We start from the raw sequence: 17395 nt of genomic DNA, 5'->3' as shown, positions 1-17395 counted from the left end.
GTTCAACTTTTAAATTTTGATTATTAGTGTGATTTTACATACTATAAATATAATGTGTGATTTTTCTGGTAGTAAAAATGTTCATGGTTCATTCATTAAAATTAAATATATCAGTATATTAAAGCATTCTTCTCTCTCCTCTTCTCCCCTACCCAAAAAAACTTAAGGAGTTCTTCAAAGAATACCATCCATTACCAGCAGATTTTAGCACTGGATTAGGTGACTATATTAGTTTCCTATTGCTGGTGTAAAAATTATCACAAAGTTAGTGGCTTAAAACAACAGAAATTCGGGCTTCCCTGGTGGCGCAGTGGTTGAAAGTCCGCCTGTCGATGCAGGGAACACGGGTTCGTGCCCCGGTCCGGGAAGATCCCACATGCCATGGAGCGGCTAGGCCCGTGAGCCATGGCCACTGAGCCTGCGTGTCCAGAGCCTGTGCTCCGCAACAGGAGAGGCCACAACAGTGAGAAGCCCGCGTACCGCAAAACTAACAAACAAACAAAAAAACAAAACAAATTCATTGTCTTACAGTTATATAGGTCAGAAGTCCAAAATGAGTCTTATAGGACTAAAATCAAGGTATCAACAGGGCTAGTTTCTTTAAGAGGCTCTAGGGGAGAAGCCATTCCTTGCCTCTTCTAGTTTCTGGTGTCTTCCAGCCTTCCAAAATAGTAGATAAAATATTTTAAATCTTTACTATAAAAATCTGGTATCTTCCTGTGTTTAGTCAGTCCCCAAGAGAAACTTAGTAGTCAAGCGACTTTAAGTCTAATAGAATACTGGTAGTACCATCTATTTGTATGATACAAATATAAAATCTGATCATGATTTTACAATTGTGGTTATAATATATTAACTCACCTAAACAGGCTTCAGTTATTTAAAAACATGCTCTTTATTTTCACCACACACTCAAAGTGATAATTGTGTGACGTGATAGAGGTGTTAGCTAATGCTATGGTGGTAATCACACTGCAGTAAACAAATGTATCAACATGTTGTACACCTTAAACTTACATAGTATTACATGTCAAATATATTTCAATAAAAATATATATTTATATGCTTTTTATTATAATGACCTAAAAGACAGTATTCTTTTTCTGAAAGAGGGTATCAATAGCAAGGTTAAATGAAATAAATGTAGAATCATTAAAGTATCTTATCTTAATTGTAACTTCATCCTTTATCCAAATTAAATTTTGTTTCCCAAAATGCTAACAAATAGCCAAACTGACTGACTTTATTTTCAACTCTGTTCATATTCCTCAGTAGAAGTACAAAGAAGTACTAAATGGCCAAAAGTAAGCTATAAGAAAAAAGGGACATGTGTATTTCACAAATTTAGTAATTTCTTTAATAGTTGAGATATGTTATATGAAATATGGAATTATTTTAATATGACTGTTTTTGGTAGGTGTATCCTGATTGTTTGGCACAAGCTATCTATGCAACATTCCAGGAAGCATTTCCAGAATCCAGTGATTTCTTTAATGATGAATTTAAAGAAGATCTAGGGAATAACATTTTTCTCTGGTTGTCAGGTACGAATGTCATTAAGTATTGATCATTATTGTGGTACCTAAAACTTTTGAATTGCAGTGTTTTGTTTACTCCAGTCAAAAAAATTTGTAGTTCTTTGCCTTACAAAACATAGCATATTGATGTCTGTGTTTCAAAATAATAATGATGATTTATTTTATTCTGAAAATTCTGTTATACTAAGATTAATCAGTTGTTTACTTTAGAAAGCCAAATAATTTTACAGGCAGTGGAATTATTGTAGAAACCCAAATTGCCACAGAAAGAAAACCATACCATATATATTTCATATTTGTAAGAGAAATATTTTAAGCTGCTTTTGGAGCACTGCTGGCAATTTTATAGCAAATAATATTGGGTAAATTCTAGAGCTAATTGAGTTCCTTGTAGAACATAAAATCATTAATCAAGGAAAACTTTTTTTTTGAATCATGGTGTGTGTGTGTGTGTGTGTGTGTGTGTGTGTGTGTGTGTGTGTGTAGGTAGGAGTGGTAGGACTCAAAGGCTGAAGGGAAGTAAGATTCCATCCTAGAGTACTTAGCTAGCGATGTAGGCACTTGGGTTTCAAACTAAGGTATTGTTTCATATTCCTGGAAATACCTCCCCAATATTGCTTCCCAAGACTACTATACCATTATGGACTACCAGAAGCTATTGCCTGTTTTCAAGTCCTTCTTATAAATCTGTCCAAGTTTTGACTAATTTTTTAAAACTGTTTTGTGTCAAGTCTTAGTAACCAAACCATTTCTTTGAGAAAATGTTTCATATTTTAAGGAGGGAGTCCTTGGGAGGTACATGCTAGAAAACAACCCTGAGGACTACCCACCTCCATCAATACACATAGGACAGGAGTCTCCTAATTATAAAGAAAAATCCAACTAATTCAAATATTAGAAGCAAAAAGAGAATGAGCACAGCATTCATACAAAAATACTATAAGAAAAAAAATGTGAAGAACAGAACAACTTTCCTACAGACGTGTTGTAGAATGAATTGTGTCCCCTGAAAATTCATATTGATTTCTGTATGAAGTTTTATAAGTCACTGTCTTACTTAATTCTTTTATTCAAGTTAGTTTTGTCATTGATTGTCTAGGGTTTTCTATGAATATCATCTGTAAAAGTAGTTTTCATATTTCTTTTATAATTCTTATGCTTTTAACTAGTTTCTATTATGTAATTAAAGAAGAATATATATAACATATTTAGATGAGCAATAACAATGAGCTAGGAGATTTAAAGGAAAGGTTTTAAAGTCCTCTGGTAAATCCAGTGGGACGTGTCTACTTTACGCTCTTCCTATGGGTCTTCAAAGCATTCCACATGCAAACTGCCTGAAGTAAAGGCAAGAACACTAATATAAATACCTTATCCTATTTAAATATCAGAATGGATAGTTTTAACTGAACTAAACAAAAATTTTCTTGTTCAGGAAGTTTTATAGGCTATGACTGGTAGAATTAATCTGAAGGTTGAAAATTCAGCAATTTCTATTATTCTATTTTCCAGTTTACTAATTCTTTCTTCTGTCCCCTCCATTCTGCTGTTAAGCCCATTTTTGATTTTTTAAAAAATTTGGTTATTGTACATTTCATTTATAAAAGTTACATTTGGTTCTTTTTTATATCCTCTGTTTCTTCACTGAGACTTTGTTCTTTCATTTGTTTCAAGTGTGTTCTTTATTGTTTAAGCATTTTCATTATAACTGCTTGAAAAATCCTTGTCAGGTGATTCTAATATCTGTGTCATCCAGATGCTGACAATTGTCTTTTCTCATTCAAGTTGAATTTCCTAGTTTTTTATATGAAAATTAAAACCTGGACATTTTGGGTATTATAAGACTCTGAATCTTATCTAAATTTTGTGTTTCAACAGGTCTTCTCTGACACTGCTCTAGTTGGGGGAGAAGGGCACTGTCAGGTGGGGAATGAAAGTCCAGGTTACCCACTTGGCCTCTTTTGACATAGCGGTAGGAGGAGGGTTTGTTATAGCTCCCAGCAGACCTCTACTGATACCACCCTGGCTTTTAGGGGCAGGGATGCCTTGTTACTGCTCCCCAAGTGGCTTCTACTGACACTATAAGGGAGAGGGTAGCCTTGTTATATCTGGGCAGTGGTCACAGTCTCCACTAGGCCTCCTCTGACACCACTTTCCATATGGAGAGGAAAGTGCACCTCATTCCAGTCCTGTGGGAATAAAAGTCTTCAGTCTCTGCTCTGCCTCCTCTGATACTACCCTAGTGAGAGTGGAAGTTGAGGCTCTCCAACCACCCTTTTCTGTCAGTGGTGGGTTTGGAGCAGCAGATTTTCCTGTTGTGTTTGGCTGGAGTAAGCAATTATTGTCTAAAAGTTTTCCGTCCTACTAGGCAGCCCTTTTCCTGGTCCTTTGGCTAGAGAGAAGAGGATTTTCTTGAGACTTCTTTTATCTTTGCCTGTTACCATTTCTGGATTCTGGTTTCTCTAGCACCCAGTTTGAAATATGAGTCAAAAAGAAAACCCAAGGACTTCACTGTTGTGTTGTACCTTGGGTCCTGAGGTTCCTAGTTAGTCTGCCTTCTTGTCTCCACCTTTTAGAGTCTTCTAATGTGTGTTTATAAACACATCCACTGAAACTGGTATTATTTCATATTGGGTTACCTGAGAATACCTTATGAGAAGGTAATATTGATCAGAGACTCAAAGGAAGTGAGAGAATGAACTATGTCAGTATCTGGAATGAAAACTTTTTAGGTAGAAGGAACAGCATATGAAAAGACCATGATGCAGGTAGAAGATATTTGCAATACAGCAAGGAAGCCAATGTAGCTGAGGTAGAATGAGAAAGGAATTGAAAAGTAGATGAGGTCAGAGATATGTCTGTAGGTTAGGGCATCTCATAATTTATAGGCAGTTATAAGGACTCTTTCATTATGAGTGAAATGGAAAAGCACTGGATGATTTTGAGCAAATAATACTTGTAACCTAAAATATGTTTATAAGGGATCACTGTAGCTTTTGGGAGAAGAAGAGACCATAGAGGGGACAAGGGTGGAATCAGGAATGCAGTTGGAGATATTGCAGTAATAGAAGTGAGACATGGTGATTGGTTAGAACAGATTGGTTAAAGGATGAGGAGCTGGCAAGTTATATTAGATAAGTCTGCTGGATATATTGATATATAGAAATATGAAATATTTATTGATATATAGATTGGATTTATTGGGTTTATTGATATATAGAATTGAAAGTGGAACAAATAAAAGTCAGGGATGATGCCAAGAATTTTAGCCTGAGCAACTAGACAACTACTGAAATGGTGAAGACTGTAAGAGAAGGTTGTGGTGGGTAGGATTTTATGGAATCAGGATTTAAGTTTGAGATGTAATATTCATCAACATTTGCATTTTTTATAACAAAATCTCAAATTTTTAGTGTTTATTTAAAAATATAACAAGGAGATGACTGTGCCCTAAATGGTGTCTACACTATGGGAGAATTACAAGAAAGAAATAGTAAACACTAAAAGCATTTGAAAGCAAAGGAAGGAAAAAGTACAGTGATAATTAAGGTAATCTTTATAGCCTGACTCAAGAATATAAGTAGACATTGAAGGAACAGCAGAACTATGCTAGATACATGGATGCTGGACTCAGACTTGGGCAAGAATCTAGACGTGACAACTGGTCTCCATTTGTACCTATAGAAAGAAGGTTAAATCCACAGCAAAGTCAACAGCAAGCTGAGCAAGAGAAATCCACATTTTACATAAAAAATCCCACTTAAGCCTCAAAAATCCTGATTATAACAATATGCTATTATTCCTTTACAAAAGGGAAAACCAAGGTTAAGAGAATTTGTCCACAGTTACTACTAAGTAACAGAACCAGGATTTCACCTTAAGCCTGTCAGACTCCAGTGTCTGAACTCTTATGAATAATGGATTATTGCCCCCTGAGGTGAATAAAGTAAAAACACCAGTATTTAATTTATGAAAAAATGTTGCAGAGAAGGAAAAGGGAAATTTTTTCTGAAGACTTAGAGGAAGCAAGCCCTCCCTAATCCTCCCAGTGTTTCCCAGCAACTAGTTGGGCTTTATTACTCATATGCTAAAACACGTACTTGATTAACACCCTAGGATTCACAAAAGGTGGAGTGATCTCAGTTTTATTATAAAACCATCTACACAGGCACAAAATTGGTCTATCTTTAGTAAACTTCATTGCTCACTTCTAGTCTGAATATGGCTGTTTATGAATGCATATCCTTCCAACATAGGCTAGTCATCCCTGTTGAACACTCGTTTCAATACTTCTCTGTGGGCTACTTCACCTTAGTAGAAAACATTTCTGTAGCAAAAGGATCATCTGTTGTTTCCTCCCCTATTAACTTCACATCAGGCAGAAAAAATGGTTTAAAGTGGAGGGTAAGTGTGGCTAAAATGGGAATCTCGAGGAATCCTTGTTATGGAACTGTTCCATATCCTGACTATATCATTGTCTATATCCTGGTTGTGATACCGTATTATAGTTTTACAGGGTGTTAGTTACCATTGTGGGAAACTAAATAGAGGGTATGGGCATCTTGCTCTATTATTTCTTGCAAGTGCATGTAAATCTACACTTTTCTCAAACAGAGTTAAAAAAATTCAAACCTGCATTTTCTTAAGATAAAAGGCAGCCATACTGGTGGGAGTATACAATCAATATCTACTAAAGCTGAACATATGCGAGTTTAGACCAGCATATCTATGACTCCCAGGTACATAACCTACAGAAATGTACATATTTCTGTACACCAAAAGCACAAAATGTTCTTAGCAGCACTATTTATCTAATAATCAAAACAAACTGTCCAAATGCCCATCAATAATATGAAATTTAGATAAACTGTGAAATATTCATGTAATGAAATACTACCAGCAATGATAATGAACACACTATAATTATATACAATATAGTATGAACAAATCACAGAAACAAGGTTGAGGGAGGAAAAAAGCCAGACACAAAAGAGTAGATCCTGTATGAGTCCACTGATACAATGTTCAAAATCTGGCAAAACTGATCTATAATTTTAGAAGTAAAGATAATGTTTATTCTTGGGAATTGGTCCTGGCTAGAAAGGAGGGCACCTGGAGTGCTGAATATTTTGTTTCTGGGGGCTGGTAACATGGACACCATATATTAAATTTGTGAAAATTCATTGAGCTGTACATGATTGTTCATTTTAATTTTTATGCATCGATAAAAATTTAAGTTGAAAACAAAGGCAGTAGTGGTAGCTGCACTAGAGCCTCTATGGTTTATTTAATCATGAATATGTTTGTACAGATTTCTCTCACAATGCTTTTCTCACATTGCATACCTATCAACAGTCACATGTTTTCTGAGTCTGTGCTCATAAACGACCTTTTCAACTTCCAGTAAGATTTTATCTCAGTTGTGATTTATTATTTTGTATTGGCTAGAGCACTTGTTGAAAGAATTTTGTAAGACATGTTTTTCTTATTTCTTTGTTGAGATGTTTATAGCATAGATCTAAAATACTTGATTCAATTTCTCCTCCTTAATAAAAAAAAATTCCTTTTTATCAGGATGAAGTAATCACTTTATTAGGTTATTTACATTATATTCAGTTTGATTTCTTACATTGTCATTTGGCTTTCTTTTTTATTTAAATTATTTTTAAAATTTATTTATTTTTGGCTGCACTGGGTCTTCATTGCTGCGCGCGGGCTTTCTCTAGTTGCGGCGCGTGGGCTTCTCATTGTGGTGGTTTCTCTTGTAGTGGAGCACGGGCTGTAGGCACGTGGGCTTCCGTAGTTGTGGCTCACAGGCTCTAGAGCGCAGGCTCAGTAGTTGTGGTGCACGGGCTTAGTTGCTCCGCGGCATGTGGGATCTTCCCGAACCAGGGCTCCAATCCGTGTCCCCTGCATTGGCATGCGGATTCTTAACCACTGCGCCACCAGGGAAGTCCCTTGGCTTTCATTTTTGGTTCGTTTTTCACAAACAAAATTTTTGTTACCAGAGTTCCTTATACACAATTCTTAGAGCGTCAGAGACTGTATTAGTTTCTTATTGCTACTATAGCAAATTACTACTTAGTTTAAAACAACATAAATGTGTTATCTTATAGTTCTGGAAATCAGAAGTCCAAAATGAGTTTCACTAGGCTAAAATGAAGATGTTTGGCAGGGCTGTGTTCTTCTAGAGGTTCTAGGGGAGAATCTGTTTCTTTGCAACTTTTCTGAAGCTGTTTCCATTCTTTGCCTCATGGCCCTCTTTCATTATCAAAGCCAGCAATGGATAATCAGTCTTTCTCATATTGCATCACTGATACTGACTCCTCTACCTTCCTTTTTCATATTTAAGGACCCTTCTGATTACATTGGGCTTACCTGGACAAGCCAGCATACTTACCCTATTTTAAGGTTAATCTTCTGATCTGTTAGCCTTACTATACCCCAGATTTTCCACGAATACACTATATATTTTAAAACATAGACAATCTATTGAGAAACATTCAAATGAATCATACTTCAGGCTTCTGAATATTTTATCTAGTGGCAACTAATGTGAAATAGGAGATAACCAAATCTAAAAACACTTAGAAAATTTAATTTGATATCAAAATATAGCAAATAATCCTCATTGAATACTCACTACTGAGAAAATACTGGCTATGTTTATATCAATGTATGTTAATAATGATGATAATATTAGCTCATATTTCCCATTTACTGAACACTTTAACATATACTGTCTCAACCATCAGAATAAACATATGGAGTACACAAAGGAATTTATATTGTTCTCATTTTTATTGCTGAGGATATAAATGTTTAGTGTGGTTAAATCAATTATTCAATCCTATACAGTTTTTGGAACAAAAATGGAACTTTTTAAATGGAATTTATTTTTATTTATTTTAGGCTACTATTACTGATTCATAAGCATTATTTTAAAAATAATAGGAGATACAGATAGGGAAATTTTTAAAACAATAATCACCTATGCTGAGAGGAAATCATGTTAATATTTAAGCTATAGTCACACATAAGTATATGGTAAAATTGTCCTTCACATAAAAACATATTATGATTGCCTTTATATGTTAACAAATACTTACAAGGTAACTTTTAATGGATACTTCGTGAGCCACTGTATGGATGTACTGTTGTTGGATATTTAGGTCCTTTCCAAGTTTTCACAATATTAATCTCCCCTTATGTCCGTTTATGAGCTTAGCTTATGTCTGTGAGTCAGAAAGGTATATATCAAGCTTATCTCTTTTCTAATTCTCAGTCTTATATGATAAGACATTAACATTTCTACATAGAGATTTCCTCTTTTGAAACTTGAGACAATCCTCACGGGACTGTTGTGAGAATGAAATGTATAATGCTCCTAAAAAGGCTTTGACAAAAGATATTTTTTTAAATCCTAATTTCTTTGGCTAAATATACATATTTGTATCAACAGGTTTAAAACCTAAAAAAGACTTTTGGACGCACTGGAAGCTGAACGAACTCTCCACAACAACCATTCATGGCAGCAAGAAAACACCTTCAGAATCTATAAAGGATAGGATTGCAAGAAGTGAAGAACGCTTATCAACTTGTAAGTAAATTTATTATATACTGCCTATTGAAACAGCCAAAATCGAGTGTATCATTATTTTTTTGTCAGAACTTTCTAATGATTTATTTTCTGGTGAGGATCTTAAAATAACATTTGATTTATAGATGGGTATTACAGTAATTTGAATATTGCTTTATATTTTAGTTTTTCATTATAAAAATGGCATGTGCTTAAATCCTTTTCTCATTTGCATGTTATTATGTTTTTATATTGATTTGCGGGAACTTCTCAGGTTTGTAAGAACACTACAAATATTCTTACTTTTTAGCTGTATTGCTATCTGATTAATAATGTGTTTTACCAATAGATAAGTTTAAAGTTTTTATTCAGTAAATTTAAATAATGCCTTTTGTAGTTTCAGTTTTGTGGCATGTTTGTCAGGACTTACTTAACTAATATTATGAAAAAAAAATCTACCTGTTCTTTTTTTCTAGTACTTTTTTATTTCCATGTTTTATTCAACTCTTTAATCCACTTGGGGTTTATTTTGTTATAAAGGAAGGTAGTTGTATTCCAGTATTTTGTTTTTTCCAAATGCTTACTTATTAAATAGTCCACTTACAGACTACTTGAAATAGCAATTCACATGGATATATTTTTGTATTCTCTTCTAACTCCCAAATTCCTGTACCAGGACCAAACTTCTCAGTAACTCTACATTAATTAGCACTTTAAGGCAAGTTTATTTTTCTCTAATATATACTATATTTCAATACTAAACATAGGTCTGGTGCTCAGGCCTCATTTCTGACCAATTAAATAAGAAACTGAGGCTCTGTATTTTTTAAAGCTACCCAGATGATTTCAATGTGCAGGCAAAGTTAAGAACCGCTAGTCTAGAGGGAAAATACCTTTCCATCATACTTCTTGATATAGGCCAGGGCAAGGAGGGACTAACCTACTCAACCTACTCGTTTGAAAGTGCCTCGTCAGTTAATTTCTGATTCTGAAATTGTTTAATTAGTTAATTACTGCTCTTCTGATGAGTACTTTAATTTTTCTCCACTCTTATCCCCATAGATGTCATCCTGTCTTATTTCTATCTTTTAGTAGTTATGTGAAATTTCTTATTTGCTAATGTCACCCTGGTTTTTACAGAACTTCATGTATATTTGTAATTTTGGATGGAAAGAGAGATAATTCACTGTCTTGACCCAATCTTATCTCTTTTTGTTTCTGTCTCACATGTGAATGACAACTTGGCTGAATATAAAATTAAGGAGGTTGGGGGAACTTTCTATTTTTTTTTTCATTTTAACTTACAGAAAAGTGTTGAGAATAGTATAAGGAACTCCCATATATCCTTTATCCACCAAATATTTGAATTTATCGTATTTGTTTCATTGTTTTCTCTCTCCCTCTTTTATATAAACATTTAAAGCTATAAATTTCCCTAATTCCTGTTTCAGCTACATTCTGCAAAGTTTGATATGTTATATTTTCGTTATCATTTAATCCAAAATATTTTCTAATATCCAGTATAATTTCTATTTTGACCCATGGGTTATTTAGAGGTGTATTATTTAATTTTTAAATACTTAGGGCTTTTCTAGATACCTTAAAATTACTGATTTCTAATTTTAAATATACTGTGGTCTGAGAATATACAATCTTTTGAAGTGTATTGAGACTTGTTTTATGGTACAGTACATGGTCTATCTTGGTGAACATTCAATGTGCATGTGAGAAGAATGTGTATTCTGCAATTATTTTGTAAATCTCAGTTAGATCAAGGTGGTTGATAGTGATATTCAGATCTTCAATATCAAGATTCAACACACTACAGCCTGTGGACCAAATCTGGCCTGCAGACTATTTTTATACATCCTATGAGCTAAGAATGTTTTACATTTTTAAGGGTTGTAAAAAAAAAAACAATAAAGAATATACCACAGAGGGACTTTCCTGGTGGCACAGTGGTTAAGAATCTGCCTGCCAATGCAGGGGACATGGGTTCAAGCCCTGGTCCGGGAAGATCCCACATGCTGCGGAGCAACTAAGCCCAGGTGCCACAACTACTGAGCCTGCACTCTAGAGGCCGTGCTCCACAACAAGAGAAGCCACTGCAATGAGAAGCCTGCTCACTGCAACAGAGTTGCCCCTGCTTGCCACAACTAGAGAAAGCTGGTGCGCAGTAACAAAGACCCACTGCAGCCCAAAATAAATAAATTTTTTTAAAAAAGAATATACCACAGAGATCACATGTGGCCCACAAAGCCTAAAATATTGGACCATCTGACCCTTAATAGAAAAAGTTTGCTGACTCTGTTTCTGTATCTTTATGATATTTAATTGTTCTATTAATTACTGAGAAGGGGATGTTAAAATCTCCCACTGCAATTGTGGAATTATCTATTTCTCCCCTTAATTCTACTGATTTTTTGCTTTATGCATTTTTAAGTTACTGGGCACATACACAATTATTATGTTTTCCCTTTAATCATTATGAAAAGTTTCTTCATATCTATGATAATTCTCCTAGGGGAATTATTTATTTATCTAATTATCTATTAGTTCTATTTTGTCTGATATTAATGTAGCCACTTGAGCTTTCTTATGCTTGTGGTTTGCATAGTGTATCTTTCCCCATCATTTTACTTACAGCCTCTTTGTTTTTTCATGTTTAAAGGTTGTCTTGTGAACAACCTATAGTTGAATCTTGGTTTTTTATTTAGTCTTACAATTTCTTCCTTTTAATTGGAGTGATTACTTCATTTACATTCAACATAACTATTGACATGATTAGGTTTGTTTTTACCATGTTCCTGTTTGTTTTCAGTTTTATCTCACCTGTTTTTTGTTCCCTATCTTCATTTGGTTAAGCAAATATTTTTAGTATTCCATTTTAATTCTTCTATTGGCTGTTTGCCTGTACCTTCTTGAATTTTTTGCAATTGCCTTAGTGATTTCAAAATGCATCCTTAAATTATTGAAATACTACTTAAAGTTAATGTTGTCCTACTTCACTAAAAATGTAGTAACTTGGAGAAGGATAGCTACACATACTTCCTTTTGTCCTTTGTGCTGTTGTTGTCATATATATTAGAAGATCTACATGAATAATGGCCTCACATTATACAGTGTTAGGATTTTTGCTTCAAATAACTACATGGTTTATTTCAGCTTTATTGAGGTCTAATTGATGTACAATAAACCACACACGTTTAGAATACAAAATTTCACAATTGGACATATGTATAAACTCATAAAACTGTCATAACTTTCAAGATAGGAAACATATCCACCATTCCAGAAAGTTCCTCAGACTTTTTTGTAGTTCCTCCCTCCTTCTCAATCTCCAGGTAACTATTCATGTGATTTTTGTCACTACTGGTTAGTTTGCATTTTCTAGTATTTTATGTAAATTGAATCATAGAGTATGTGCTATCTTTTGTCTGGTATTTTCTACTCTGCATAATTATTTTGAGATTCATTCATCTTGATGTATGTATGAATAGTTTGTTCCCCTGTATTGCTGAGTAATAGTGCATGGTAAGGATATACAAGAATTTGTTTATCCATTCACATGTTGGTAGACATTTGCATTGTTTCCAGTATTTAGCTATTATAAATAAAGCTGCTGTGAATATTCATGTACAAGTCTTTGTGTAAACATAGGATTTCATTTATCTTTGGTAAACATCTAGTAGTGGAAGGCTGAGTAGTATGGTAAGTGTATTATAACATTTTAAGAAATTGCCAAATTTATCCAAAATTTTACATTCCTATCAGTATACAAGTTTTAGTTACTCTACTTTCTTGCTAACACTTTGTACAGTCTTTTTAACTTTAGCCATTCTTGTGGGTTATGTACTGGTATTTAGTTAGGTTTTATTTTAATTTCTCTAATGACTAATTATGGTGAGCTCTTTTCATGTGCTTATTTGCCATCTGTGTATCTTCTTTGCTGAAGTGTCTGTTTCAGTCTTTTCGCTATTTTTATTGTGGTTGTTTGTCTTATTTTAATTCTGTTATAACAGTTCTTTATATATTCTAGGCACAAATCCTTTAACAGATATATATTTTACAAATATTCTTTTCTAGTCTGTAGTTGCCTTTTCATTTTATAATAGTGTCTTTTGAAAGGTGAAAGTTTATACTATGGTAAAATCAAATTTATCATTTTTTCCAGTAGGGTATGTGCTTTTTTGTGTCATATTCAAGAATTTTTTTGTGAAACCCAATTTCACCAAGATTTTCTCCCATGCTTTCTTCTAGAAATTTTATAGTATATAATTTTATAGCTTATGATTGTAGCTACTATTATACACTTAGGTCTCTAATTCATTTTGAGTAATTTTTGCAAATTATGTGAAGTAAGCAGTGAGGATCATTTCTTTGCATATTATTCTAGCACCATATGTTGAAAAGATTATCCTTTGCCCATTGAATTATCTGGGAACCTTTGTCAAAAAAACATTTGATCATACGTGTATTGCTCTATACATGTACTCTGAATTCTGTTTCACTGATGCCAATACCAAACTACCTTGATAACCGTAATTTTATAACATGTCTTGGAGTCAGATACTATAAGTCCTCCAACTTTGTTCTTCTTTTAAAAAATTATTTTGGCTATCTAGATTCTTTTCATTTCTATATAATTTTTAAGTGCTTATCAGTATTTAAAGTATATACTCTGGAATTTTCATTGGAATTAGGTTGAATCTGTTAACTTAAGCATTGACATCTTAACAATATTGATTTTCCAATCCATGAACATAGAATATTTCCACATTTATTTAGGACTTCTATCTCAGCAATATTTTCTAGTTTTTTCTTTATAGATGCTGCACATATCTCTCAAATTATATTGCATATGGTGTTTATAATTTCAATTCCTGATTGTTCACTGGTAATATATAAAAATATTATAGAAAAATACTTCTGTGTTGATATTATATCCTACAATCTTACTAAACTTGCTTATTAGTTCTAGTAGCTTTTTTCGATTTCTTAGGATTTTTTTCTTCATGGATACTCATGTCATCTGAGAATAAAGAGCATTTTACTTTATTTTCAATCTGTATGCCTTTTATTTGTTTTACTTGCCTATGGCTAGGATCTTTAAGAAGATGTTGACTAAAAGTGGTGAGAGTGGACATGCTTGCCTCATTCCTGATCTTAGAGCGAAAATGTTAGGTTACTTACCTTTAAATAGATTTTGGCTGAAGGCTTTTATAGATATCTTTTATCAGGTTGAGGTAGTTTCGTTCCCTTCCTAGTTTGCTGAGAGGATTTGTTGTTGTTTGTTTTTTAACAAATAGATGTAGGATTTTAGCATTTGTTGAGATGAACATATTGTTTTTCTATTTTAGTCTTTTAATACAGTGAATTACATTGATTGATTTTTCAAGTGTTACCTAACCTTGCATTCCTGGGATAAATCCCATTTGGCAATTGTGTATTAACCTTTTCATGTATACTACTGAATTCAGTTTGCTAAAATTTTGTTTTCTTTTTCTGTACTGTCCTGTCACATTTTAGTAATAAGTGTAATGTTCACCCCTCTTCTCTTTTCTAAGGGTTAGTGTAAACTTGGTATTTGTTCTTTATGTATTTGGTAGAATTCACCAATGAAGCCATCTGGGCCTAGAAATTCCTCTGTGGTAAGGTTTTTGACTAAAAATTCATTTCTGTAATAGATATAGTGCTATTCAAATGATCAGTCCTTCTTGAGTAAACTTTGTAGTTTTGTGTAAATTTTTATTTTATTCCTTTAAATATTTTTGAGTTTTTTTTCTGAGATGTGATCTAGTTATTTAGAAATATTTTGGTCTACTTGGGGCTTTATTTTAAGCTTCATTAGGTGGAACCAGAGAACTCTTTCGTTTAGGCCTAACATGTTTCCCCTACTGAGGCAATACCCTTCTTAGTATTCTACCCTATGCTCTGTGTATAACAGATTTCCCATCTGGCTGTCTGGAACATGAGCTTTCTGTGAGCCCCAAGCATTGTTCTGCCTGCTCCTTCCTGTGTTGTTGTTTTTTTTTTTAAACCAACCTCAGGCAAAAATTCAAGGATAACCTTCTGAAGAGCTCCAGAATGCTCTCTGTGTGCATCTGTCTCCTCTGTATTATGCTGACCTGTGAATTTTAGCTTGCCTTGACCTTCCTGAATGCTAAATTTTATATTTTAACTCAGTTCTGCTTGGATTCCCACCACTACACTGTGGCCTCAAAATTTCTTTTTTAGAGACAATAAGATGAGACAACTGAAGGGTTCCCTCATTAGGTTTTTTTCACTTGGCTGGAGCGGGGGTGACTACTGTCCTGTGCTGCCTGTTGTCCAACACATGAAAACCATTGTTTCATATATTTTCTCCAATTTTTTACTTGTTTAAGAAAGAAGAGCAATCCAGTTCCTGTTACTCCATCACAGCAAGAAGTAGAAGTGATTATATGTATTTTAAAAGATTAAGAGAAGACTTAAAAATAGTCTTCTATATTTATTCACATATTTGCCATTCCTGGATCTTCATTCCATCCTATAAATTTGAGTTTCCATCTGGTGTCATTTCCCTTCAGCTTGAAAAAAAAAACACTACCTTTTGGCAGTTCTTATAGTTCAGTTCTGCCAGTAATGAATTTTCTCAAGTTTATTTATCTAAAAATAATGTTCATTTTGCCTTTATTTTTGAAGGATATTTTTGCTGAATTTAGAAATCTAAGTTCACTTTTCTTTTGCCTTTCAGCAAGATATTGTTCCATTGGGTTCTAGTTTGGTATTCTTTTTTTTTTTTTTAATCCACTCTTTTTTATATTCTTTTCCCATATAGGGCATTACAGAGTATTGAGTAGAGTTCCCTGTGCTATACAACAGGTTATTATTAGTTATCTACTCTATATATAGTAATAATGTGTACATGTCAATTCCAATCTCCCAATTTATCCCTCTCCTGCCTTTCCCCCTTGGTAAACATAAGTTTGTTTTCTACATCTGTGACTCTACTTCTGTTTTGTAAACAGGTTCATTTGTACCATATTTTTTAGATTCCACATATAAGCAATATCATATGATATTTGTTTTTCTCTGTCTGACTTACCTCACTCAGTATGACAATCTCTAGGTCCATCCATATCACTGCAAATGACATTATTTCATTCTTTTTTATGGCTGCGTAATATTTCATTGTATACATGTACCACATCTTCTTTATTCATTCCTTGGTTGAGGGACTTTTAGGTTGCATCCATGTCCTGGCTATTGTAAATAGTGCTTCAATGACCTTGGGGTGTAGGTATTGTTTCGAATTATGATTTTCTCTGTATATGTGCCCAGTAGTGGGATTGCTGGATCATATGGTAGCTTTATTTTTAGTTTTTTAAGGAACCTCCATACCATTCTCCATAGTGGCTGTACCAATTTACCTTCCCACCAACAGTGTATGAGGGTTCCCTTTTCTCCACAACCTCTCCAGCATTTATGGTTTGTAGATTTTTTGATGATGGCTATTCTAACCAGTGAGGTGATACCTTATTGTCGTTGTGATTTGAATTTCTCTAATTTAATGATGTTGAGCATCTTTTCATGTGCTTCTTGGCCGTCTATATGTCTACTTTGGAGAAATGTCTATTTAGATATTCTGCCCATTTTTTGATTGGGGTTTTGTTTTTGTTTTTGTTTTTGGTATTGAGCTGTATGAGCTTAATGAGATTAATCCCTTGTCAGTTGCTTCCTTTGCAAATATATTCTACCATTCTGTAGGTTGTCTTTTTGTTTTGTTTATGGTTCCCTTTGCTGTGCAAAAGCTTTTAAGTTTAATTAGGTTCCATTTATTTTTGTTTTTATTTTCTTTACTCTAGGAGGTGGATTGAAAAAGATCAAACTGAGATTTATGTCAGAGAGTGTTCTGCCTATGTTTTCCTCTAAGAAGTTTATAGTATCTGGTCTTACATTTAGGTCTTTAATCCATTTTGAGTTTACTTTTGTATATAGTGTTAGAGAATGTTCTAATTTCATTCTTTTACATGTAGCTGTCCAGTATTCCCAGCACGACTTATTGAAGAGACTGTCTTTTCTCAATTGTATATTCTTGCCTCCTTTGTCATATATTAGGTGACCATAGGTGCATGGGTTCATCTCTGGACTTTCTATCCTGTTCCAATGATCTATATTTCTGGTTTTGTGCCAGTACCATACCATTTTGATGTCTGTAGCTTTGTAGTATAGTCTGAAGTCAGGGAGTCTGATTCCTCTAGCTCTGTTTTTCTTTCTCAAGATTGCCTTGGCTATT

General features: G+C 33.8%; 1 protein-coding gene across 1 annotated transcript in view; it reads left to right on the top strand.

Moving 5' to 3' along the window:
- The window catches only part of FAM227B (family with sequence similarity 227 member B), a 255296-nt gene that overhangs the window by 52393 nt on the left and 185508 nt on the right, over nt 1-17395 (top strand). The window contains exons 9-10 of the mRNA XM_067029222.1: nt 1418-1544; nt 9001-9138. Coding sequence (XP_066885323.1) covers nt 1418-1544; nt 9001-9138 — 265 coding nt within the window. The remainder of the gene's footprint in view (nt 1-1417; nt 1545-9000; nt 9139-17395) is intronic.

The sequence above is a fragment of the Kogia breviceps genome, chromosome 3, assembly GCF_026419965.1.
Source record: "Kogia breviceps isolate mKogBre1 chromosome 3, mKogBre1 haplotype 1, whole genome shotgun sequence".
In the NCBI taxonomy this organism is placed as follows: domain Eukaryota; kingdom Metazoa; phylum Chordata; class Mammalia; order Artiodactyla; family Physeteridae; genus Kogia; species Kogia breviceps.
The sequence above is the reverse complement of the archived record's forward strand: the minus strand, read 5'-3'. Positions and strand labels throughout refer to the sequence as shown.